The 27,456-nt window shown below is 49.0% G+C and overlaps 1 protein-coding gene across 8 annotated transcripts in view; it reads right to left on the minus strand.

The window, feature by feature from the left end:
- Positions 1–4,141: 4,141 nt before the first annotated feature.
- TOM1L2 (target of myb1 like 2 membrane trafficking protein) overlaps positions 4,142–27,456 on the minus strand; it is a 58,202-nt gene continuing 34,887 nt past the window's right edge. The window contains exons 10-16 of one of the 8 annotated variants that reach the window (XR_012588634.1): positions 26,806–26,929; positions 25,587–25,704; positions 23,583–23,658; positions 13,052–13,111; positions 10,384–10,420; positions 9,650–9,850; positions 4,142–6,213 (exon numbers count right to left, since the gene is read on the minus strand). Coding sequence is in view for 6 of the 8 variants with exons in the window: in XM_074597058.1 (XP_074453159.1) it covers positions 9,702–9,850; positions 10,384–10,420; positions 13,052–13,111; positions 20,329–20,394; positions 23,583–23,658; positions 25,587–25,704; positions 26,806–26,929 (630 nt within the window). In the remaining 2 variants the exon portion in view is untranslated. Of the gene's footprint in view, positions 6,214–9,211; positions 9,851–10,383; positions 10,421–13,051; positions 13,243–20,328; positions 20,395–20,750; positions 23,343–23,582; positions 23,659–25,586; positions 25,705–26,805; positions 26,930–27,456 lie in introns of those variants that run through there. The other 7 variants (XM_074597058.1, XR_012588635.1, XM_074597059.1 and 4 more) reach the window with 7 other exon arrangements.

Here is a 27,456-nt window from a genome sequence, read left to right on the forward strand (position 1 = left end):
CGGAGGCGGACCCGCCGCCGCGTCCCGCCCCGCCGCCGCCGCCGCCTCCCCGCCCCGCGGCGCCGGGACCTGCCGCCCCGCTGCACCGCGCCGGGACCCCCGGCCGGGCCGGCAAGGGACCCCCCGCGGCAGCGGGCAAGGACCTGGTGCAGCAGGAGCGGGGCGGGGAGCAAGGCAGGCTGCAGCCCCCGAGCAGGGCACCAGTCCCCTGGGGAAGTCGCCGACCCCTGGGGGAGTCATCGACCCCTGGGGATGTCACCGGGCCCTGGGGAGGTCACAGAGCCTTGGGGACAGTCACCAACCCTTGGGCACAGGCACCAAATACCTGGGCTGGGCATTAAATACCACTTAGCCCTGGACTGGGGCACACATGGGAGCAGGCAGGAGGGCTGGTGTGGGGACAAGGTGGTGGCCGTGGCTGCAGAAGTCCCCAGCACCTCGTGGAGGCCACATGCCGGGGTGAGCTTGGGCCACCATGTCACCTCTGGAAGCTCCTACGGTTCCTGGCACAGGGGCAGGCTGTGGACATCTGCCTTCCCCCTCCCCGCTCCAGAGCACATCCCAGCACCGCTGCCCAACCACGGCATGGCCCAGGGTGGGAGAAGTCCCTGTGGTCCCAGTTAGGGGATGCCAAAGGGTCGATGCTGCCCTGTGAGCCCCAGCTCAGCCCACGCACCCTCCCAAGTGCTGTGAGCTGTGGGAACCAGGAAAACCACTGGTGCCATTGGGGTCAGCCCCATGGCTGCTCTCGGATGGTGGGTCTCAGCCTGGGGGGGGGGTCTCTCACCTATGCCCCACAGCGCTGCGTGGTTTGTTTCACCGCTGGGAATAATTTAGCAAAAGAAAATGCGCTGCAACATCATCCCCCTGAAAGTTCACCCTCTCCTCTTCTGCGCCACCGAGCACAATCTGAGGCTACCTGTGAATTAATTAAACCTGTCTGCCCCATAAAAACATCTCCCCCAGACTCACTGGCTTCCACGTGGTGGCACGGCGGGCACCCCTGTGCAATATGGGGATCCTCTGCATGGCACAGGGCACCCCGCTGTGACACGGGACTCACCGGGGACCATGCAGAGCACCCCGTGCCTGCACATGGCGGTGGCAGAGCTGCGGGTGCACAGCCCTGACGGTCCCTCTGCACCCTTGTGCTCACTCGAGCCTCCTCCAGCTGGGGACATTAACCTATGCCCAAGCTGGGGACGAGCCCAGGGAGTCCTGGCTCAGCTCCGTGCCCATGGCCGGGGCAGCATCACCCGCATGCAGGCCACTGGCAGCCACACGGATATCTCTCACCCACAGCAAACGCTACTAAAGAAAAACCCTCGAGAGATCCATGACCTGCCGTGGGGTGACGCAGGGGGGCCATGCACTGCCCCCCACTTTTTTATTCCGGTCACCGGGGAGAAGCCAGGCTCTGTGGCGGTGGGAGGTTTCCCTTCGCTTCCAGGAAAGCCCTTGCAGCAGCCCATGTGCTGCAGGAGGAGAGGGCAGGTTTCCAGGGCTGGGGAGAAGGATGTGCCCCACGAGGCTTTAGGACAAACGCTGTCACCCACCTTTAACAAGCCACGCGAGATCTGGGATACAGCCTTCCCCGTGAGACACGGAGGGGGGAAAACCGCACGCACAAACATGGCTTTATTTTCACACAAGGTGCAGGCAAAGCCAGATTTTGCAGAGCCCCTTCCCCGATCCCAAGCCTCCCCCCGAGCCGGAGGGTCCGCGTGCCTCGGGGACCCGCACACGATGCTTTCCCCTGCTCCGGGGGGAACCAAAGCAAACCAGCAGCATCTTCTGTGCGAGGGGGAAGAATCGAGCACCCCGGCAGCTCCGTGGGCCGGAGGTGGGTTTGGAGGCCGATGGATGCCAGGCGGGGTGGGGCTCCCCGGGGTAAGCTTGGTTGCGGGGTAGGGAAAACCCCGCCTGTAGGACCAGGGCCACGCAGCCAATAAGCGCGGCGGCCCGGAGTGGAGTGATTCTGCATCACGGCTCAGGGCCCGCGATTACATCATGTCGGTCCTGCGGGGATGGCAGCGGGGCCACGTGGTTGCTCCGGAGTCGCTGAGACGTTTTTCCTGAGCCCAGGCTGGGAGGAAACCGCAGGGATGAGAAAGAAAACAAACCGGCCCCGAGATGGTTGGGTTCTGGCCACCGAGCCGGCTGGGCAGGCTCGCGCGGCTGCAGCGGGTTCGGGCGGGCTGCGTAGGGTTTGCCGGCGGCGTGGAGCATCGCCCCGAGCCGCAGGGGACGTGCCATGCTTCAGCTGCAGAGCCCAGACGCGGCAGCCTGCATGGAGCATCCCCCATCCTGCTGCCCCCTCGCTCAGCCGGGTGGGCCCCCCACGAAACGCCGTGCCCAGCCAGACCGCGAGCCCCCGGGTGTTTCCACTTGCCAGCGCACCTGAACCCTGCGCTGAAAGCAGCCCTGCTTGCCCAGGGCTTCGCTGACATGCCCCGCTCCCGGCCCTCGGCATCCCTTGTGCTCCGGGGGTTTGTTTTGCTATGGCAGGGCGCGGCGTTAATCATTAATTCGTGTTGCAAACAGATTCAAAGCCTCTTCTCTCCTTCACTACCTGTGACTTTGTATTGTCAACTGTCCCTTCCTGAGATACAGCCTGGGTAAACACGCAGCAGGGCCCGCTGGCACTCCAGCGTGCTGCGCAGCCCCCGCTCGGGGTTTATTTACCCCGAGGTGAAATGGGAAAGGCAAACACACGTGGGGTCACTTCCCATTCGCACTGGGATCCAAACTCGGTGCCCGACGCTGACAAGCGGTGACAGGCAGCCGGGCCAAGGCTCGGCCCTGCGCCGGGGCTCAGCAGCCGGCGGTGGGGGGCAGCGATCTGCGGAAGCCCCAGCCCGCGCCGGGAGCTTGCACGGTCTCTGCGGGAGCCCGGGCAGGTTTGGAGAAGCCCATCAGGGGTCACAAACCCGGGGAAGCCATGCTCGGTTTGGGGATTCAGGTGTCACCAGCAGCTGGAGGCTGGGGGGGGCACCACTGTGAAATGACCCCCGCGTGCTTGTCCTGCTCTTACACTGTCCCCTTTGGCCCCTGTTGGAGACAGGATTTGGGGTTAGAGGGATCTTTGCCTCATGCGTTTAACCATGGGGCTGCAGAAGGAGACAATGGCGCAGCCCCCCGGGGAGGCAGCAGACCCCGCTCTGGCAGCCTTCCTCCTGCACAGCGCTGGAAATTTATGACCCAGTGCTTTTTGTGTGATTTCTGCTCTTTTTTCCTCACCATTCTCAACAGAGGCAGGCCATGAACCTCCCCGAATACATCCAACACAGAGTCAGGCACATGATGAGTGCGATGGTAAACAAGCCGGGGCAAAGCTGGATTTAATGCATGCTAATCTGCAGCTCCAAGGAGGGGAAACCCATTTTTCAAGCTGTTCCACACACACCCCTTCCCCCAAAGCAGCTTTTAAACCACAGGCCATTAGTTGTGATCTCCACGTGCAAGACGGAGGGCACCATTTTGAAAAATCGGTTCGTTTTTGGCCGAAGTAGTGCCACGTCACTTCTCCAGCGTTCCTAGATGGCCGCTCTTCCTTCTCCTCTGCCCATCACAACCAGCCTCATAAATGAGAACGTTGGGAGTAAATTCCTGGACGATGAGTCAGGAAAAGTCACCCATTGCACGGGCTGGGGACATCACCTGCATTGCAGTGCACAACAGCTCCTTACCCGTCACTTTCTAGGTCACCCGGGCAGGTGATCCAAAGTTACTCCCTGAGGACCATCTGGCAAACCCTGCAAGGTGGGCAGGTGTCCCACCACGCACCAAGGTTGTCACCCGTGTGCCTGTCCGAGGTCAGCCACAAAAGATGCGCCAAAGATTGAGCAGGGAACGAATTTACCAGCAGTGGCAGCACCCCACAGTGCACAGCCGAGACCCACGTAAAGACACAAAGAGCGCCTTCCGCTGGGGACAGCCCTTCTCCCGGTGAGAATACCTGGGCCTCTGTCATTTGGAGGAGACATAGAGGATTCCCAAAAGCCTGCGTCGTGTTTTGATATGCGACCGGCACCCACGGGCAGCCGCAGGCCGTGCGTGTCTCCCTGCTCACTCGTACGGCGTGTTCAGGCCGGGCAGTGACGCAGCGAGATGCCACCCGAGAGACAGACGGATGCCACCCTCCAGGTCACACTAGTAGTGTATTTATTGGAGTATCTCACATGCAGGAACCAAAGTAGAGATGATTTCTGGAGCAAGTTAAACAATGGCAGATTAATACAGTTGTATCGTCCTCAACGTAAACACTTTCTATGTGAATACAGCAACATTTTAGTGTTGGGTTGCTTTGCTTGTTGTGTATTTTGTTTCTCTTTACATAGTCAATCTCTTTAAACAGTTATGTCCCGCTTCTCCCCCTACCCCATTCCCAAACAAAAAAATATCCAGTATCTTCAGTAAATAAATATTATCCACTTTTATCTGGAAAGCCTACAGCTGTAATATACAGAGAAGCTATTACACAGGTTACATTTGTAGGGTTAACAATAGCTCATAATAACATGTACAGAATGAGGAGCTCGTACTCATAAAAACACAGAGCAGGGTGGGCAGTTTGGTGTAGGTTTGCCATGGGCTAAAGAGATCCAGCACCCGAGCTCGGCGCGGCTGGAAAGCCACCCGGCTCTTGGTGAAAACGCAACCTCACCTCTCTCCGGGACGGAGGGTCAACCTCGGCAGGGTGCGGGAGGCTGGGGCTGGCAGCTTGGGGATGGAGCAGGCAGGGACAGCCCGCTCCGGAGGCTGCAGTTTGGGAGGGATGAGTGGAAGGTGCTGCGTGGGCACCAGCAATGCCCCATGGCGCCTGGCATGGGGATTCCTGTCTCCTCTCCTCTGCTGGTGGGCGAGGGCAGGTGGGTGCCCCCGGCAGCTGAAGGGTTACCTCCAAGAAGGCTATAAATCCACTCACTGATTGCCTGCTTCATTATTTCCATAAAAATAACTGTTCCGAGCTGTTTTTTTTTTTTTCCAGGCTCCACAAGCCTTGTGGTTAGCATTGAGGAGGTAAACAATGACTGAGCTGGATGAGGCTGGCCTGGGGATGGAGATAGCACAAGCAGTTCCCACTCCACAGGACTCCCGGCAGCCGCAAGAGACTTGACAACTCATTGGCTGAAAAAAACTGTTGAAAACGCTGCTGTGTTTGCTCTCCTGGTCTGCATGTCCTGTCCCCATGGGTGACAGCAGGAGAGCATTGAATACAGAGGAACGGGAACAGGCTGCGTTGGTCGGGGTGCCGGGGAAGCGCGGGCCCAGCTCCTGCAGCAGCTTACGGAGGGGGACCATCACCCCTGCCCTGGGTCTGGCACCACCGCCCGGATCTGTTCTTCCACCACTGGAGGGAAACATCTCGCCACCACAGCCAGCTCTGCCGAGCCCTCCATTTAAAAGTGGAAAACAGCCAACGTATTCCATGAAAAAAGAGCCGAATGAAGTCAAACAAATGGAAACCCCCACTAAAATCCTTCTTCAGCTTGGAGGTGTAAAAACAGCCCTGGAAATGGCAGGGCTGATTTGATCAGCACATTTCAGAGATGGAGGCTGTGATAATCAGAAGGGGAAGGGTATGTTGGAGGCTACGAGAAGGTCCTGGTGAGGACCAGTCCCTGCATTTTTGCTGTTGCTTTTAAGAGACACCGTGCTACGTTTTTATGAGCAATTCTCCTATGAGCCTTACCTACATACTAAACACCCTAAATGTCTGTACAGCACATTGTTATCTATTACACCTGCCAAAGATGCAGCTGAAATCTACACATAACAATTAAAAAACCCGAAAGAATATATTTAAATAGAAACCATTCATTTCTTACATCTCAGCACATGAAGGGTTAACAGAAGAGGTTAAAAAACACACTGGAAAGAAAATATATCAACAAAATAAATATTTTAACCTAAAATAGGGTATGATTAGAACTTACAAAGGTCCCCAATAATAATTTAGTGTCATTGCATCTCAAGCTGTGATTCCTAATATGCCTAGAAAGCGTTGGGATGTTATTTCTTAGGGAAAGCGGATCAGGCTGCAGCTCCATCCCCTCTTCTCACAAGCGTCGGAGCCACACACGTCCTCTGCCCACTTGCACAGGGGAAGCACTCAGAGTGAAAGCGAAGGAAGAATAAATGGAGATGGCGGTCTTCTGAAGTGAAAAACCCCTTCCCTTTCCCCCAAACAGTTTCCACCGCTCAGGTTTTCTGCAGACCACAAAAGGATGAGGAAGATGAGAGATCCTGATACAGGACATTAGGGAAGCTCTAGCGTAGCTCTTATATGTGTTAAAGAAGGTTTGGGCCAAACCACCCGTTCTGCCACTCGCTCTGTCCCCTTCGGTGCTTCCAGCCCCTGTGTGCTCAGCCCGCGAGAGCCATATCTGGTGGATCTGGGGTACAAATTTAATGCGTGGCAGGGCTGCGCTTTCTCCACACCCACCAAGGGTCCCACCAGAAGGACGTTTAGCCATTGCCAGGCTGAGCACACGCCTCCCAAGGACGGCATCTCCCGAGTGCTGCCCTACTTCCAGCAAAGCCACTGCTTGTGCCGACAGCAACTGCCACCCCCTGCAAACCGTGCCCTTGCTTTCCAGAGGATAACGCGGGGTGTCAGTGGGGACCACGGAGTGCCTGAGGTTGCAAGCACAGAGGACAGTCCCTTGAGCCGTGCCAACACACGCTCCTTATCTCCCCTCAGCCCCAGCCTTCTTGTTTCATCTCTTTTCCTCCCCGGCCGGAGGAGCAGTCACTGACAGCTCTGCACGATCTTCCTGAAAGGGACCAGATTCTCTCTAAAGCAACAACTTGGAAGTCCCAGGAGAGCTTTAGCACGACAGAAAGAAGCAGCTTTAACAGCACACTCCTCCCCCATCCCCCCTTTTTTGCTGAGGGGTGGGGGAAAAAGGGCCAGCAAATCCACAGCAGTGGGACTCTGCAGGGGGGCTCGGTGACAGCACCGGTGATATCCTTGCCACTCAGCATCATTTGACAATGTCCCCATGCTTGAGCAATGCGATTATCTCCTCCGGCTTGGCAGGGAAGCTGGATTAACATGCTTAGAATCACCTGATGTGGCCATTTACAGGGTCAATGTGTTTCAAGGATTTAGAAGAGAAAATACACACTTAAAACACCCACGGAGCTTTTTGCATTGACAGGAATACTAACAATTCATTCTGTGCTGGCAAGACTGCTCAGGCAATCACCAGACACTGTCTGAAATCAAATCAGCATCGCAACAGAAGTTTCCTCAGGTTTCTGGGAGCTGGTGGCCACATCTGACGTGTTGCAGCAAGGCAGGGTCTGGCAGGAGCTGGCAGCGGGGTGTCTGGCAGCCAGTCTCCGAGCATTGGGCTCACCTTGTGTCAAGCAGCGAGGGCAGCGGGCGAGAGCAGCAGTGCGTACGTGCAACCTGTCCTGGCACTTCCCATTAACCACAGAGAAGACAAAATAGAGAGAAACCCTCTGCAGACCCACACAGAAGGGCTACAACTGGGGAAAGGGCCAGCAAGTGGGGAAAAGAGGCAGCTTGATCCCCAAGTTATCTCCATCCTTACACCGATTTTCCCCTTCCGCTTGAAGCCATGCCATTTTCTGCACAGCACAGAGCTTAGAGGGAGCAGCAAGCTAAGGAGCAGCGACAAGGTGCTGGGGGTGGCAGGACAGCCTTGCCTGGGCCCAGCTACATACGGAGGGATCCTGGAAGAGGATGCAGGCAGGGCAGGACAGAGGAGAGGATGAGCAGGGACAGCACAGAGTGACATCTGACCTGGGATGGCCTGGAAATCCTGCACCAAACACTTCCCTCGGAAGATTAATGCGGCTGCTCTCAAAGACCATCAGCGCTGCAATCGGGCCATTTGGTAAAAGGTTTTATGTGTCACAACCTACCAAAGCATGATGTACCCTAGAGAGTATGTTATGAGCCAAAATAACTACGCTCAGATAAAAGCTTCTATCGCTTTCATATCAGCCGTTTATAGCACGGCTTCTTGGTCTAGAACAACTTCTGAGAGAGCTCGACACACATCAGCACCCCGAGAAGCTCAGACGTGCCAAGTCAGAACAAAGTGGCTGGTTGCCTAAAACAACGAGCACCCCGAGGAAGAGGGGCTGGAGCGCTGCTGCCTGCATGGGCGTTCATCTGATAAAAGTTCCCTTCTGTCAGGACTGGAGATTCTCCCTCCCTGCCACCCAGCGTTCAGCTCTCTCTTTGATCCTGCCATCTCGCGCCACTGGCTTCCTACCAAGGAACATGCTGGGGGATGCAGCCATGGCTGGAGCTGCCTGCTCCAGCTCCGCTTGTCAGCCCAGCAAGGCAGGCACACATGCTGGAATCCCTTCTGGCGGCTCCAGGAAGAGCAGCACTCTCGGCCGTGCCTCTGGCAAGCAAGGGAATATGCTTGTTTGCACAGACAGGAGGGAGACTGCAGCCCTGTAGGAGCCGGGAGGCAATAAAGGGGCAGAGGTTATCAAAGGACACCCTAAAAATTACAAACAGCACGGCCACAATCATCCAACACTTTTTCAGGCCCAAACCTAGAAGGAAATGAGGAGTTTCACCTCCAGCGCAGGCAGGAATGGCTAATCCCTCCACAGCAACCATCTCCCTCAGCATTTTTGTACAAGCCTCTGTGAGGTTTGCCTCTTTTTCTCATACCTACCACCAAGAACCAGCATGTCTATCCTACCAGGCATGGCAGGGAATCCGGGAACCTCAGTTGACACCCAGTCCATGAGCAAGTCCCATCCATCTGCATGGATGTCATCTACAACTGCTGAGACAAACGCAGAGCTCTACAGTCACTGAAGGAGGAATCTAAGGTAAGGAAAAAATAACCTAGCTATTTTAAAAGGCAAACCCACTAGAAAAAATCCTCATGTGAGAATGCTCTCCCAAAGAGCAAAATGCTTCATGCGCTAACGTTATGGCATCCATTTAGCTCAGCGTTTTTCATTCTTGTCAACTGCCAGAGCTACTGGACATGGCCAACAGACTGCTTTCAAATTAGAGCAAGCCCAGATAAAACACAAGGAAAAAATACCCTGTGAGATTTAGAATATGAAATGCCGCACAAAGTGGGGAAAAGCGACCACCATATGGTACCGGGAGATGTGTGAGTGGGAGAGTAAAGGATTTTAACTTGTGAAGCACACGTTGAAAGGGGAACAGTTGTTCCTTGCTGTCGAATCCAACACGAAAGCCAATACATTAACATTTTATCTAAAAATAAAGACACACTCCTCCTGAACATTCCAGCTCAGTCAATTACATGCTGATCGACAGAGCAGTCTACTTGGCAGGACCTGCCTACAGAAGAGGATGATCCCTACAAAAATTGAAGGGCAAGGCTGCTCTCTCCCCTCCGGGCTTTTGTTTCAACACAGTGTGACGTACTCATGCATTCTAAAGGGGTTTTCAGCATCAAGAGCTGGTTTTGTGCAGCTGGGATAGGAAGGAGGGGATTAAGCGAGTGCTGGAGAATTGTGGTCTGGCAGGAATAGTGTTGGACTTAAATAGAAAGAGTCAGCTTGTGGGGGTGGATTGTTTCGGGAGGGGGGGAAGAAGAAGCAATCTATGAAATGGGGGGGAAGGGGGTCGTTGTTAGCCAAGTACTGCGAGAGGACGAAGTGGCCGTACAGCGACATTCGCCTGCAGAACACGGGGGTGGGAGGGCGGCTAAGAGCAATCTTCACAGTGCAAAGAGGGCATCCTCCGAGCGCTCTTGCTTTTTCCTGCTGGAAGGATTTGTCGGAGGGGTGGGGGCTTCCAGGGGAGGGGATGGCAGATTGGGAACCATCTCCGCCGCTTTGGCTCGCTCTTCTAAAAATTTGTCAAACTCTGCAATGCAAAAAAACAAGGAAGACAGGTAAGAACTGGGGCTGTACGTTTAGCCCCGGGGACAGAGGTTAGCAGGGGTTGAAATTCCAGCGCCTGGTGTCCCGTCGGGCTGTGTTCGCAGGCACATGTACTTGTACAGCCCGAGTTCCTCAGGAAAGGGTACAGATGTCCTTTGAGACACCCTAGCTCAGGCAGCAGAGGGAATCAAACCCACGCTACGCCATCGGCTGCGACAGAAGCAGGGAAACATCATTCCGAAGGGCTGAGCAGCTTGGGGACACATTCCTGCTGGCACAAACACAGTGCACAGCCAAGAAGATGGCAGGAAAGCACTTACAGCTGGGAAGGCTCCTCACACCATAAATACTACCTTTTTGCTCTAAAATGCTCTCTTCCCGCCTTTCCGAGCGCAGAAGCATTTGCTGGGGAACATCAGGCTGGGAGAAGTCAGCATCTCAGCAGGGATCAAAGCAGATAATTCAGTCTGCGCACTAACCTGAGAACGGCTCATAGCCACAGGCATCTCTGCTTACCTTCACTGGTCACTCCTTCTTCCAGTTCGTCTCCTTTCTGCAATTGGAACAAAAAGGCGGGTGAACACACAGGCAGCGCTTCACCTTCACTATTATCCTCTACACACGTTTAATGCAACTGGACAGTTGCCACCACTTGCTTCCACACGTTAACTATTTGAGCAGGGCGACCTGGGGAAATGGTACGGCTGCCACGTCGGGAGGCCAGTGGTGACTGACATTTCACCGCGCTGCAGAGCAAGAGGACGAGCACTAGAGATGCCTCTGAAGATTGCTGGTGGATACCTAAACTTTCCCCGTTGGACCTGAATGGCAGCCCAGCGCTGTTTCCACTTCAGACAGTAGGCCTAGTCAAAAACTGAGCTGTGTAAGTCACACAAACACTGTACAAGATGCCACCTTTTGTCACACAGTCCTTTAAAAAGTCAGGACTGCGGTTTGCATTGTGTCTTCAAATAAAATGCACTTTTAGCTGACAAAGGACATATGTCGCAAAATAGTCTGGGGCCAGCGTTCCTCCTGTGGGAGTTCATTTTAGACTTCATACAAAAATATAGCAGCTTTCCTGGCGTCCACGCTGTACAAAGACAAGACAGGGTGGGCTGGATGAAGGATACTGATGGGCAGTTAGCATCCATCCATGACATACGAAGGCTGGGATGCCAGAGGGTCAGTGCATTTCTACCAGCTGTGTGCATTTCAACAATCGAATTTCCAACAGTGCTTTAATAAGGAAATTAAAAGTCCACGGATGTGGCATCCTTGTCAATCTATCAGGATGTTAAAAATGGACAAAAATACTACTTGAAAACCTCATGTTGAACCTCCTTTGAAAAAGAAAAGTGTTTGTCCATACCCTGGCTTCTTTACCAGGAGAGCGGGAACACGCCGATTGGCCTCACAAAGGTTTTTAATGCCTAAGAATTAATGCCACCTAGCACCTGCTAGCTTTCTACTTCACATGCAGAGGCACTGTTTGTTCCAATGTACCCCAAAAAGGGTAAGGGAATAAATAACAATTAGCTAAGCTAATCTGTAACTTCCTCAGCTGGGAAGCAGAGAACTGAAATGAAGCATTAACAGAACAAGGAGGGGGGGAACTCAGAGTGAAAAACAAAAATCCATCCCAAACTGTCTCAGAGGGCATCTCTCTGCTGCACGCACATACGGTCAGGATGGGGACCCAGGTACCCGGGAGAAGGGAAGCCCCAACAGTCACAGTCACAGCGCGTGTGATCCCCAGGCTTGTTCGGGCATTTACAGGGCACTTCTCGGCTTTGCTCTCTTTGAGCAAGACTATCTAGGGGATGAAAGATGTACAGAGCTACCTCCATATCTCTCCGTAACATCTTCTCTCCTGCTAAATTAATCTAAATGGCAAAGAGAAAAGTTTATTGCTTAAGCAGAGTGGACGTGCTACATTTACTATATTTCTTTAACAAAATGGGGCTAGTTTGTAATTAAATTTGAAAATAACTGCCTGTACCAAGGCCTGAAAAAACTATCTGCAGCTGAAAACCAGTGACATTTCAAAGACAGCCAGTCAGTCTGCCAAACTCCAACACCGAAACCCAGAATCTGTTTAAGTGCTTCTTGGGCTTTGGAGAGCAGGAGCATTTTCTCCCTTTGAGTGCAGTCAGCTCCTCCGGTGCCGGAGCGGACATGCCAGAGCGTGCCTGCAGCACTGCTGCCAGAGCCAGGCAGCGGAGCCTGAACCCCGCAGCTCCCAGCTAGGAGCCGAGCAGGCAATAGCCAAGGGCTGGGGGAGACCTTAAGGAGTAGGGAGTTATCTAGGGACAAAATCTGAAGTCATAAGAAGTAATGGAAGGAGACGATCCTTAGGGATACGGTGACCACAGGGAACCAGTTCAGTTCACTGAAACCATGTTTAAAAGAACAGTCTGAAACGCAACCCACCACCCGTCCCCAAAATGCACTTGGTTAATTTGAGTCAGACGCTTACATTAAAAAAAGAGACTGGAATAAATGCGTACTAGCTGTACCACAGCTTAAACCCAAGGTGTATTGGTACAGCAAAACAAACTTCAGAGTGAAGGAAAAGCTACTTTTAGTTCTGTCTTTTGTTTGTTTGTTTAATAATTATCAGACAATAATCATTTAGGAGAAACTGAGTTATAAACATTGAAGAGAGACGTTGTAAATTTTTATTATTGCTCTTATGAAACGTGTCAAGATTGCTTGCCATTTTAACAATGGCAACTTGATTTGCAAGGAGTCTAAGCCCCGATCCAGCATCTCTTAAAAGCATGCCTCAGCCTCAGCGTGTACTTGGATCCTGTCAAAGCTAATGCAGCTTTAAACAGGTGCTTTAAGCCCAGTGGAGAACACAGGTAAACTTCAGCACGTGTTTAAATGCTTCCCTGTACGGGGACCAGAAACACACGATTTCTGGAATGCATGCTATTCCGTGCTGTAAACATGGAGAAGGGAAAATAAAACAACTCAGAAAAAACTGTTTTGATTGAATTGCTGAACACGACCCTATCTCCTCCTGCTTAGGTAGTTCCTTCCAAGGGAAATAAGCCACAATATTTGGAAGTTTCACTGCCTCCCGTTACGAGAAGTACCAGTAACTCAGGAATGCATTGAAAGTTACCCGTACAAGTGCTATTGCCCATGTGAAAAATGAAAATATAAAGAGTCTCACCAAGTCGGTACTGAGCCACTCCTCAATGTCATCCATGACAGAGGACTGTGCAACAGGGATCTAGGGAGTGCAGCAAGAGAACAGCAAGGCAGGCAAAACCCAAAACACATCCACAATCATGGCCACAGAGCGATGGAAAACGCCAGAAATAAAGATTAAAAAACAAAACAAAAACAAAGATGTAAGATGTGCTGGAAAAAAAAAAAAAGGCAACAAAATATAAATGGCATTTCAAATAAAGAAACACTTGGAAAGGAAATTATGAACAACAAGGCTAAAAAAAACCAAGAGAAAGATTATGGGGAATGACGTGACTGGATGCCAGTGTAAGACGGGTAACTTCTCGACCACATATTAAAACCATCAAGATGCACTGATGATTCTAATCTTGATCGTGAAAAGCTTTTAAGGGTAGAATACTGGATATATCGGTTAGGTTTTGAAATGTTAAATTTACACCTTTTGTTTTTTAAAATGGGTATTAGCCACAGTGAAGGGTTAGCAAAAAGAGGGGCTCAAAGTCTTCAGGCAACACGCCTATGAAAACAACGTGATTTTCTCCGCGAGTGGAGGCAGTCAGAGCCCTGGGTACACAGTCATGTTTCCTTCCAGATCCTCCTTCCCACCACACCACCCAGCCTTGGCAAGCCTCGGCACACCGGTTTAAAGCAAAACACAGTCCCAGCTCCTTTTCCCCAGTCCTCTGCCAAAGGTGTCCCTCTCGCAGCTGAGGCAGCAGAACCCAAGGTATGCCTGAGCAAAGTGTGGAGTCTCAAAGGTGAAGGTGAGGAGGAGGATGGGGCAGCAGGTCCTGGGGTGGGCAGGGGCGGATGGCGCAGCATGTGCCCCTCTCAGCTCCCGCTCCAGCACCGGCAACACCCTGCAGCGCTGCAGCAAGGCTCACCGGAGCTTGCCCGTCATGGTTTAACAAAAAGCGTGGAAAGTTTGCCTCTCCTCCTGCGATAAACCCCCTCACGTTACGCTGTGTGATTGCGACAGGCAGCACAGATGCGCTGAAGAGCGCTGAAGCGCAGCTATTTCACAAAGCGCTACAGGCAACTGGGTCAGCGAAGGGAAATTACGGCATATTAGGTGTAGAATTTCCTGACTTAACTACACTGCTTGAACACGACAGAGGGCTGCAGAAGTAAACAGGAAAACAGCACAATAGATCGCATAGGGACAACCTGAAAAATATTTGGAAAGCAACGTCAGGCAAGCAGGCTGCAGGCGAGAGCATGGCAGACGAGCAGCGAGGCTGGCAGGCAGAGACCTCACGGTGCTGGAGAGGCTCTCCTAGAGAGAAAAGGCGTCAGGGGTTGTTCACAGCTTTGCCTGAAACCTCTCATGGGAAGAAGAGCTGAAAGAGGCTCTGCAGATGAATTTGCTGGGAGATGTAGTTTTCTCAGGGACTTCCAGCAGAGGAAGACAGACGGACTGAATTACAGAGGCAGCAGCACAGGCTGACGCTGTTTAGCAGAGCTCCTCAAGAATTCTTTCTTCTAGTCCAGTCGGCCTTTGAACTGAGGGGGTCAGTTAAGCCCTTGCTTGAGGGGAAGTCTGCTAAGATGGGTTAGTTGTGTCAAAGGACTGGAATTCCAGAGTTCAATCCAAAGTATCTCCCACCACGCGAGGCACCGGGAAGATGGCTGGGTTCCAACTCTGCAGGTTGCTGGACAAAGTGCACGTGACAGATCCCAGAAGGGTCAGAGGTGCAAGTTGTCATTTTGCTTAAATAAGTTCCTGCAGTTTCTTTGGAATGGGCCTGATTTAGGATGATTGTGCCTTTTTAAATTTGCAATGGAGAGCTGAATCATGCACGTACATCGCTAACGCAGCGCGCTGAAGCTGCTGCGAGCTGGCCATTAGTGAGAGGAGGGCTCTGTAGACATCTTCCAACAGGTTCCTTCCCAAGGACAAGTTGCATCTTGTAGAACTGGCTTGTTAGTTTAACAGCTTTGGAAAATACTGGCTTCAGAGATACAAAGCAATGAATTTATTCAGCCTACAGCAACCTAAAACCTACTGTAGAAGTTTCACTGCTGTCTCCCTCTTGTATTGCTTAACACTGCAAACAATAAGCCATGCTCTGGAAGGTGTAGCCTTCAGAGCTGTTGGCTAGTTTGCAGCTCAGAAAGGTACTTACATTTCTTTAAGGTTAAGAAAATCTGTATGGAGAGGAGGAGGAAAATAGCAGGGTTTTTTTTTTCTTTTCTGTGAATACAATAAGAGCAGCTTTTCTAAAAAGTGTGGTGGTACTGCGGTCCTTTTACTAGGAGGAACCACAGTTCAAGTCTCGGTTATCCTGAAAACACAACAGATGACTGAGCAAGTAATGTATTCCTGAGAATCGCAGGGCTCTCGAGTTTGCAGGAGTCCTTGAAGAACAGCTCAGCCGTATAGGAATCTGTGCTGCTGTGTTTTGCAAGATTTAAAACAAAAAAAGGGGGGGAAAAAAAAAAGGAATTCTACTTTCAGGCGGACCTACTTTATATAACAAACAAACACACACCTCAGAAGTGCAAGAACACTTCTCGCAGGTCATATATAAGAAGCAGAGAGAGCTGTAAGATAAACATTTAAGCATGTTAGCCGTTTGCTATTCAGCACTGACCTTTTAAAAAGCTTCCCCCGTCTTCCAGCACACTTCCAGAAGAGCCAAAGGTTTGTACCTATTGCTCCTCCCATGCTCAAACTTCCAATTTATTTTCCTCAGACTCTGAGCCCCATTTTCCCAACAAAACATGGGTTAAATGTCTCAGGTTCAATTTGTTCAAGAATAGAGAGGGGGGAGACTCTCAAGAGTAACTGGAAGTTTTAAAATATTTTGACTGTAACATTGTACCATTTATATTTTATTTGCAACTGACCACACAGAGAAGTTCGTTTTTTGCCAGTCAGTTGCGTATTTGGCAAGTCTCCCCCTTCCAGAAGCCCTAAACTGAAAAAAAATGTGGAGGGGAGTTTTGTTAAAACTAATCCCCTAAAACACAACAGAAGCAATGTAAAAACAAATTAGCTAGTTTACACATTAAAAAAGACAACAGTTTCTGGGAACAAACAGCAGTGGCAGCCGCAGACGACATGGAAATGGCTCCAGAATGGGATACCGTCTTGTTAATACTTTGATTATGCAAACATACACGGTCTAGTGAAGCTCTCAGTCTTGGCAAGACAGCTCCCTAGATACTCAGCGCTGGCTGCAAGAGCTGTTTTTATAACGATATTGTGATTTCTTTTCTAAAAGTCTATACTCAAATTAAATGGAAATCAAGTCAGAAAATATTTTGGGGTACTTCAAGTAACTGGCTTTAATTAAAAGTCGGGCTCGTTGTTCAAATACCATTTTTCGTTTAGTCTTTGGAAAATCCTACAAATGGGATCATCTCAACAGTCCTGAAAGGGAAATGGAAAAAGAGGGCTGGGAGAACAAAAGTGAGCGTTCAGTCCCACAAAACCCACGGGAACCTGGAATTCAAGTTCATACTCATCTAAGTTAGATTGTGTTGGTGTTCCTACTAGCAATCAAAAGCCAAGGAGTATTGCCAATATATTTCCTCAGAAGTCATAAAATCCAATATTCTACCCTTAAAAAGACAGTTTAAGGTTATTATTATCACATTTTATTTCTATTAAAAATGATCCCACTGGAAAAGAAGCAGGTATGAAATGACAATTCAGGTCTCTAGGTGAGCTCATTAATGTTCTCAAAATGTTTAACAAGGTTCATGCTAATTGTTGCTAGACTACTGTCTTGTAGTAGCTTAGTTAATTCCACTTCTTTCTAGGTGTTTAACAAAGCTGACACCAATACTAGGTTAGCTGCTATTCACGCCCCCCCGTTCGTTAGCAATAGTAAAGAAAGGGCTGTCGTTCCTACGGCAGCAGCAGGAGAGCACTCAGATGCACACTAACAGTCTACTCCAGCTTACTACTACAGCCTTACCATCTATTTAAAGCTGTTGGGATCTTGAAATAGCTGCCTGGCCTCAATATTAGAACACATTTGACTTTACATGTAAGGACTGCATTAGCTACTTGATTACTTGTAACTGTGTTTACACATCGCATAGGGGAAGGCAAGAGCTCAGGTGCAGCGTGTGCCCCAACGCAGCCTGTTGTGCCCACACAACAACCAGCCGATCTGGATCTGACAGGCATGTCCGGACAGCGAAAGCCTTCGTTCACAAGGGGTATCAGATTGTCCTTATAGAGTGCTCCGTAAAATGCCACGGCTGGACAGGTAACGAAGCCCACGTGGTCTTCGGAACAAGGGAACGCGCCTGCTTGCCTTCAAAAGGGAGAGGGCTCCTACCATACAGAAGTAGTGAGATCTTCACACGTTTATTTCTCAGTTTGTCCACAATTCAAGCACTTTAGTCTCCAAGAAGACGACATATTTCAACAGTCTCACGTTACCCAAGTCATTTCCAAATCTTAGATCCTATCTCTCTATTGAAGGCACACATAGTGGCATCCCATTTTAATTAACAACATCTCAGCAAAGGTTTCATTTAATCTTTACTCACGTATCTTTACTACAGAGTGGAATCTCCTCTCTAGCCAGCTATGCTTCTGGTGGTCAAGATGCAATGCTGAAAGCTGTTCGTATCACTTTCTGTGAATTCTGGTTCGGTTTCATTCTTCCCCTGCCACTGTCCCAAATAATGTCTGTCCTGATGTGGTGGCTGAAGCAACGCATGCTTCTCGCTTTTGTAACAAATATCCATTTGGCATGCGAGTGGGGTGACAGATTATTCTAGCAAGTGAATATATCCATGCAAATCTCAATAGCTGCTCAAACTCATGAGAAGGGAACTGGAATTACCTGCACTAATACGTGGTGGCCTTATGCTAAAGTCTGTGCCCAAGAGCTGCTGATACAGACCCCTGGTATGACACAATGTGCAAAAACCCAGACCTTACACTGCAAACAGACCTGGCACTGGAACAGCTCAGCTAACATCAGTCTCGTTTGAACCAGGAACGTCTTCTGCAGATACCATTTTGTCTATGTTAGTTTTGTAGGCATAGCTGGAAAGGATAAAGGTGCGGTTCGTGTCTCCGTGGTCCTGGCATCACCTTGCCAGCAGAACTGAGCTGTAGATTAAGCTGATACAGAAACAACGCTGCCAAATTCACTGGGAGAGTACACACGGAGCCCTGAACGAGCCTCCCTCTGCAGAGGTGTGCTGGTGAACCGGGATGCACAGAAATGGTGTGGGAAAAACTCAACCCTAAGCTTAAATGTACGGCAGTTTGGAAAGAAGAACGTCAGGCCAGGAGAGATGTGAGTAGCCTCAGTGTTGTGCAGGCACAGGTAATGGCAACGTCAGCTCACCCCTCTTTCCCCCCTCATCTCAAAAATACAAAAAGCTACCAAAGAATGTGCACATCAAGTTCATACCTGGGATGCTAGTTATTCCACTGGTATTGCAAATGCTACAAAGTCGTATTAATAAATACGGTTAAGAACTACGCCAGTTAAGAGAGAAACAGAGTTAATGATTAGTTTAGTTTTAATTTTAGGTATTTCTCTCTCATATTTAGCATACAAACAAGGTGACAGGCTTATAAGAGCAGCGACTGGCTGGACGGCCAGACCCCCTTCCCTCCCCAAATCCATGTGCCTCCATGAATGCTGCAGTATCCTTTTTCCAGACTGAATAACCACAAGCCAATGAACGAATATTGTGTTTGTTTTTTTAATAAAGCAGTGGTGTGAGTGGTGTGAACAGCAGGGGTGCCGATTTCATGCTTCCCTGCTCTTGTAAACAGTGGAAAGGCAAAGAAGAGGAACTAACTCAATCACTGGATTATTCATTATGGATGAACATCTAACAGTGGCATAGTACATCTCGGGCTGCAACAGAGCCACCGAACAGCAAGAGCCTCTGTGAACCACCGTCAACAGTATCAGAGGCAAAGCAAGCGCTGCTCACTTTATGGCTTTTCACTCTCTTGTTATGAGCTGTGGGTCTCTGACAAGCCCTGAAAGGAATCTCTGGCTCCCATGGATAGGCACCTACAGCTGGGCTTACCACGTGTGTATATATATATATGTGCGTGTCCAATCACTGGGTATGCACCAGCCATGCAAACTTCTGACAAATTCACAAGCTGGCTCTCAGAAATAATCTGGATTAGCCCTAAATCTAGAAGAATAAATGCAAAGTGTTGCACAGAGTTGGTGCATTTTGATGTTGCACACTCTGGATTTTCTCAACCTTAATCTCTCTGGGATGTTTCTCTTTTTAAGACCTGGGCAGCTTAGTCTGGGACATTCAAGGCTCTCTCCGGAGTGAGGCATTCCTGTTCAATGGCCTGCTGACACCCAGCCCCAGCCCAAAGGGAATTCTGCACTGCACCTTTCCGCACTCGCCTGCAATCAGGACTGTCTCACAAGGACTTTGTACAGTTAGGTCCCATTAAGTGTTTGAGATTAGTACCAATAAAGTAACGGATTATGTCATCCAAAAATACAAAATTGGTCTTAGAACCTGGCTTTAAGGCACAGCTGAGGCTATTTTTTTGCCTACCTCTGACTTCTGCACTTGAAGCAGGCTTTTGAACTTCTCTCTGCAAGCATGTTGATGAAGGACAACTTCAAACAAGGTCAAAATGTGCACAGATTCTATCATCTTCAGAAGCTTGATTTTATCAGAGCACTGGCATCACTAGACATGGGAATTAAATCTTTAAAGCCAGAAACACTATTGTACCTTTTGGAGTCTGAATCCTAATGCCAGGGAGTGGAAGGTGTCAATCTGGGTAGCAGTTCTCCCATTCCCTTCCTTTCATAAAGAACTATCCCTACATTACTCAATTGGATTAGCTATGATCCTACAACTTCCGTATGTTTATTCCAGACCACGAAGTTAAGCACTAGCAGAAAAGATTGCTTTAAAGACACATAGAAAGTGTCCTCTTTATGAGCAAGATCCATGAGACTTGTGTTTATCCCTCGAAAAGTGGATACTGCATAAATAAATCAAGACAGTATAAGGAACCAGCTGGATCCCCAGGCCTCTTCTGAAGGTGATGTGGGATCCTACAATTGATTCAGTTGGTCACAGGCCTTTGTGCTGTACAAACCAGAAATAGGTGCAAATCTCTCCTTTCGCCCCAGGTAATGATGTAGGTGGCAAATAAACTCCTTGTACTGTCTGATTTCATGTGGTTCAGTAGGGCAGGACGAGAGGTGAATGGAGGACGGTTATTCTAGGTAAAGGGACTGGGGTGGGCAGTAGGAATCGCTTCACTGGTGAAGTCCTCACCATTCCTTGTGTAATTAGCCACTTGTCTATGGGCTCCATGTCTGAGTTCCCACCTTTACCTCTCCTCTGTGTTGAGAACAGAAAGGTCCATAGAGAAACCACAGCAACAACCCGTGATAAAAGTAAAAACAGCAGCAAGTTAAAAACTTCACATACACATACACATACACACACAGAGTTGCCTACAGTAGCTTCTGGCAGCAGCTGCATCTCCCTCTGCTGCCTGTCAGCTCTGTCCGTGGAGGGACAGACCTCACCCCGACCTCTGCACTTCCTACAGACAGTTCACAGAATTTTAGCACTTCCTCCATGCTGATATTAAAAAAATAATAATTAAAAAAAAAAAAAATCACTGACTAGTAGTGAGGCTGATGTTTGTCACCTTCTTAGAAGAAGAAAAAGTATAGGTTATACAGCCCAGTAAAATCAGTCAGACTTTATTGAAAACACCCGTATTACACAGTGTAGAGTCTCCCTTGTTTATGAAGCTGTGAGCTGCAGCACACACCCTGTTCACCTCCTTGATCTCAGCAGCCAGAGTCTGCCCCAAACTCCAACAGTACGACAGCTCTAATGACGGCGTTGAGCGGGAGGGTAAGTAATGGCCGTTTGCTGCAGTGTTCTGGCAGCTCTTCAAACTGCCCCTCTCGAAGAGCGGCAGAGGTTAAAAGGACCGCTGATGCATCCAGTTCCTCGGAGCAGGTTGCAGACTGCATGGCACAGCAACACAAAGACTCCCAAGATGGCTTCTTGTCCTTCAGCTTCTCATCCCTGAGCCAGCGCCCAGATGCAGAGTCATCTCTAGCTCTGGAGGGGCTCGCTCGGGACCGGCAGAACCCAGTGGTTCCAGCCAGAACTTGGCTAGCTCAGCAAAGAGCCCCTGGTGTGCTTACATACCTCCATCCAGATACCCATATACGTGGGATACCTCTCCTGTCCCCATTACCACAGATAATGGAGAATCAGCTCTAATCTTTCATGTCTCATTTCAGTACTTGTGCTGGGAAAATAAAGGAGGAAATCACTCCAACTTCATCTACTATCTGTGTAACACTAGAGAACTGTTTCTTGGACACCTCTCCTCCCAGTTGTGATCACGCAACAACTCTGCGGCAACAAAAGCAATTCCCAACATGGAAAAGCAATATTAAGAAAGCAAGTGTATTTTTAGCTCATCTTGTTTCCAGCTGCTAAATCATATTAAAAGACAGCTAATGCCACGTGATCAGACATCTCTCTACAGACCATTCTGAGAACGACTACATTAGAAACGTCGGATGTGCTGAATTTTACCACTGGACAACTGTGCTGGAACAAGATGTGTGTGAAGAATGTGTTGCAAAGCTTCTGGCTCCTCCCTAGAGCTGTTCTTAAATTAGCTCTCTACCCAAACTAATGCATGTCTTTCGTTTACTGAGCGCTGCCCGTTTTTTGCTACACATGCTGGGGCTGGTGACTTTAGGAGAGTTTAATTTTTATTTCCTTTAAGAAGAGACACCCACAAGCCTCACAACACTTGACAAAAAGTAGTGTTTACCAATTACCGTAAGACTGCATTTCAAAACACGCTCTTCTGATTACATGATACGGTCATCAGGACCTTTGAAAAGAGGCTGAAAGTCTCTACAACATCTCAGAGCCCAAAGTTCCACAACCCATAAAGCGTTTGCCCCAAAAAACTTTGACCGTCAGATTAGCTTAGACACAGCCCTTTGAACTGACAACACTTCGGGCAGAGCAGCAGCTACGCTGGTGTGATTGACACGTCGCATTGGTGCCTCAAGCAGAACTGGCTGAGAACAAAAGTGTTAATAAATAAGGACACGACCCTGTGGCCACCAGGGGAATGCAGCCCCCTTGACCAGTAGCTAAATGCAAGCCTCTTGCTTTGGTTAGCCAGGAACAAAGAGCAGAATTGCAAATCCTTTCCCAGGTCCTGCCAATAACACAGTGCTGTGATACTGGGGGCTTGGGCCGTCACAATGGCTTCAGGAATTCCTGTCTCATACCCCCACTCCTTAATATATTTCTGTCCCTGCCTCCCCATGCTTCCCCCTTTTCTCTCAATAGTGCTGGGATGAGTTTTTCTGGGGCTGAGCTTGAAACTGGTCACAGGGATGACCTGACTTACAAATTTCCCTTTTTGCAGGAGGACAGGGACAGGAACAAGCAGATAGATTTGTGGGGTGGGGGGATGCTCCATAAGAAATCGTTGCTGAAACTCTGATACCACTGAACTGTGGCCCAGGCAGGCAGGCAGCTGTGATCTGACCCCAGCTGGCTCTGAACACAAATTCTCCCTGGCTCAGAGCACAAGCTGCCAGGCATGCCAGCTGCCCTGAGCGCTCCCATTTCAGCTTATGAAAGAACCAGGGCGGGATCAGCCAAGGCATGGGGAGGCAATTCTCCATGGAGGCGGGGGTGTGTACGCTGCACTGGCTCTCCCGTGCTACACTGGCTCTGCCATGCTCCCTAGTGGTCAGCACAGATCAAAATTAGACCAGCAAAAGGCTCCGAACTTGCTCCGTCATCTAAAAACTTGCGCACAGATGAGTACAAAAGAGCAGGACAGTTTTAAAAAGCAGGGTGGTAGAAAGGGGTCGAGGGACGATCTGAAAGCTCTTTTCACTTATGCTTTCACCAAGGTATGCAGACAAAGCTGGCCAAGCTCGCCCTCTCAAACACGTTGCTAGCATCAGCTGCTGTGAGGTGACAGTGCATGGGCCTCTTCTGCCCACACAAGATAGCAGGAGCCTGCCCCGGGACAGACAGAACAGACTGCATGCAAGAGCAGTTATGGCAAGGCATGCGAAGCATTAAAAGTCTACATAATTTCTCTCCCTGTAACTCGCTCGTGTATCCACGCACTTAGAGCAAAGTCTACTAGATTAAGACTGCATCAACTTTCATAAGCAAAACCAAACCAAACAAATGCACACCAGTGTTCACAAGACGTTCCCCACGTATTCTTTTCAGCAGTGATTCCAGCCAAAGAGATGGACCCCCCAGGCAAGCTGCAAGAACACAGGAGAATTTACCCACTACAATTTTGAAGTCTTTTAGGCTGGTGTGCTAAATAGCAGCTCTTTAGAGATCATTATTGAGCAAGTATTTGCTCCTAGATATCAATTTCAAAATAGCCAGTACTAGCATGTTGCTGGAATACAGAATGAGAAGTCTCGTTCAAAGCAGCTGCCTACAAGCTTGGATTCCACGCACAGCTTCAGGTAACAAAACGCAGAGCAATGACCTACCCCTCCTGTGTTCTGTTTTCGAACATCCAGGGCAGACGCTAGTCCTTTGACAGCCTGTGGATCCTCATACGTCACGCTGAAAGAAAGGAACAAACCACAGAACTAGAAGGAAGCCCAGCAGTCGTCCATGCAGAACACACTTGCTACTCTGATTTACTCCCCTGGAAATCAGAAAGCACATTCTTTTTATTTACAAGACTTCAAGTGTACTAAGTGTATTCCAAGAAGATGAATAAAGACCATCTGTATAAAGACCATCCATCAGTTTCAGTAAGCATGTTGAAGCAAAAAGAGTAAGGCTGCCATTATGAAAGGCAGGCAAATAGGTTACGAGGCACCATAAGCACGTCCAAGAGCTAGCAGGGGACTGTGAAAAGAGGCCTGATTACAGATTACGTTTTGCAAAGCTTTGAAGATGACATTTGGAAGCCTGACCTTGAGGCGTGCATTGAGGGAGGCAGGGGGAGACTTGAAGACAGATGAAACATAACCAAGCAACTGCAGTAAAGCCTACAAAGAAACGCTCTATTTACAGAGGTTGGATTTTTTAAAAGCTTAAATTGCTATTCCAAAGGGACACGTAGCAGTCAGGTGACAGAGGCAATAGCATCGTTTCTCAGAGCACAGGGGTGAACCATGAGCTGAAGCAGACGCCAACACCTGCCCACAAATCAGCCCCTGGGAGGAGCCGCATGTCTGAGCAGGAGGAGCACGTTCTCCTCCAGCGTGCTGGCTTCTCCCAAGCTCGGAGCACAGCACCCAGAGGCTCTCGCCTATGCACCACGCATCTTTGCTGTCTCCCTGCTGCTCCATTTATACGGCGTACAATCCGAGGGAGACAGAGCAATCCTCCCTTGTGAAATCATGGACTGATAGGTGCGCCTTGTTCCATTAGCTCGCAGAGGAGACTGAGGTGCAGTGTGGGAAGACTAGTTTCATGCTTCATTTAGCAGAAGAGACAGAGGGACCTCCATTAGATCTCTCTGCAATGCATCTCCTTTCTGACCATACATTAGGGCTCTCAGCCTGTAATCTCCAGTGGTAATGTACGCCTCTACAGTAGAGCACGACTTCTCAACACCAATACTACAGCTGAGGCAGTACCAACAGCTATATTGATGACTGAAAATAAAGGATCCTAATAAATTTGCTGGCTCAGGTTTTCCAGAGCTGCTAAGTTTTTGATAATCTGCTACGGTCTGAGTTAAACTATTTAACAACACTTCTTAGTTTGAGGCAAGATATTAATGATGTTCTGACTGCTGGTAGCCACTATATCTAGAATCTGAAGCCAGAAGGAGGCAAGAAATAATATATGAAAGAAAAATACCTGAGCGTGTCTTTTACTGAATCTCACTTGACAGGGATCAAAGGATTTCTTAATAAGTTCATAGATTTATTTTACATTAAAATAATTGGGCCTGTTAAATGCCCTTGAAAGTGCCAGATCGGCAGCTCTAGAGATGCAAGCCCTATGCATATAAACAAATTAGGGATAGCATGGCAGCTGGGCAAGCTACACTGCCTTGACAGACTGCGAGAATCTGACTGCTGGGCCAAAGGGAGAGTTTAACTGGATGGTAATTCTGTTTCCAAGCCCTTGATGACAGTAATTCCATCATCAAAGTATACCCATGACCTTCAGGTGAAGGACCCTTATGCTCCTGTATCTCAAGCACTGGCCGGGTGGATGGGATGACAAGCCTTTATGAGAGGAAGCATCTGCAGAAGTAAAGGCAAGTTCATTTCCAAGTTTCCAGTGAGCTCATTAACTAAGACAGTCAAATAACGTTACTCAGCCAGTCTGTTCTGCCCAGCAGCAGGAACTTCTCCACTTGCTCATACTAATAATGATCAACAGGATAGGGATTGGATTAAAAGCACAAAAACATACACCAAAACTACTTTTTTAGTCTGGAATGAAGTCAAGAAGTTTCAGATTTATGCCCTTAGAAAACAGCAATGTCGTGACTCAAACAGCACTAAAGACAAACTCCAACATACTTCTTTCGCTGCTCAGCCAAGGAACTGCCTCTTGTCTGTGCAAACATGTCGAAGTCATCACGAGGATTACAGTGTTGTAGAGAGCTGAGTGTGCCACTGACGCTGTTTGTACCCAAGTCTGCAACCAGAAGAAAAAAAAAGCAAACCAATGAAACAGCAAACCATACGCAAGCACCGCTGCCATGACTATGTAGGCTACAGAGGAAGTCATGAACAATACAGGACAGCTATAGATATCACCTAGTTAACAGTTGCAGCACTGAACACAGTTCTGTCCAGAAGAGGCTGGAAGCTGCAAATCATGCATTTTTTAAAAGACAAATGTAGAGATTTGTCTTATTCCTCCTGGCAGCACCACACCATAAGTACTCCTCATCGAGAAGCCAGCATTTGGGAATTGCTGTGCACCTGCTGCCAAACTCATCCTGAAATATTTACTATTCACTAACATGGTCCAAAATTTTGGGCATGGATACTGGTCTTTGCCACAATGTTGTCTCTCAGCTGTTGACTGTGAAACCAACAGCTTCAAATCAAGTCATATAATATTGGCACAGTGCTGAAAGAGGTGGAGAACCTTCAGTCAAATCAAGTGATCCTATCAAGCAATCTGGTTTGATTTAATGTACAACACCTAACAGTTTCATAAAACCTTTCATCCAAAGATTTCAAATATTATTTGTATAAGGAGAATCAAGAACATTCACCAGACTGATTTCATGGAGAGCTATACCTAAGCAGATATAAAAGTAGTAGTACAAGTTTTACCATGAAGAAGAACTGCAGCCTTTCCTTCAGTCTCCCCTTTGGTTAATAAATCCCCTCCTTTGTGCCAGGCTGGTTCCCAATTACAAATTGTTACAGCGCAAGGGAGTGGGAAAGCCTTCCTAATCCTGTAAGCCATATACGCAAACCTTCTGAAAGCCACATGGCAACATTAATCAGGTAGTGCAGGGCCAAAGGGAGCAGAAGCTCCCTGACCGACAAGTGAAAAATGTCTCCTCGTAAACCCAACAGCTCACTGCGATAAGGGCTTGTAGTGGGTGTTTGGGCTGGTGACAGGGACCTCAGCAACTGCTCAGACTTGCTCCCACAATCCCACACTTGGATTGCATAGCAGCCCCTGCATGCTGTGCAAGATGCACAGACTGGTTAGGCTTGAAAAAGTCCATGCATTGCAGCCTCGTGTTCATCAGCATTATTTAGGTCAGATACTCACCAAGCCCTGCAAGCTGTGACGAAAGCGAAGACGGAGGTGCTGAGTTTCCGACCATTGGGCTCACTACAGCTGGAGAGCCAGGACCCAAATCTATTAAATTATCTTCTGTCACCTCATTCAGTACCTGTTGGGACACAAGAAATGCAGCAAGTTACACATGCCAGAGATTTCTTCTTGCAGTGCAATATTAAACACCAAAAAATAATGGGCGCTTCCTAAAAAGATGTCTCTTGCATACTGCAAAATGGACAGGTCTCTTGGATACTACGGTGATGAGTGCAGTATAAAATGGGTCAGCCACCAAAAAAACTCAGTTTGAGTGCTCAGCACAACAGGAAGCTCTCCTGGAGGTCATCTACATCTCTTGAGATCGATCTAATGTGTCTGTGTTCTCCACCTCTTTTAGCACCGGACCAACATCGGATGGAAGTCAAACTGAATTTGCTACCATCTTCCACATCAGGTGTAAACAGATGTCACACAAAGGAGTCACACTTCTTTGTTTTGACTAAAGTTACAATGCCTAAAGTCCACACAGACTCAAAAGCAATCAAAAAAGTTAATAGAGCAGAGAAAATCCATCAAGGATTGTAAACACACAGATGTTTTAGTAGTAGTGTCTTCCTGAGCCAGAAATTGTCACTTGTGGTT

Source organism: Larus michahellis, chromosome 8 (genome assembly GCF_964199755.1).
Source record: "Larus michahellis chromosome 8, bLarMic1.1, whole genome shotgun sequence".
Lineage (NCBI taxonomy): Eukaryota > Metazoa > Chordata > Aves > Charadriiformes > Laridae > Larus > Larus michahellis.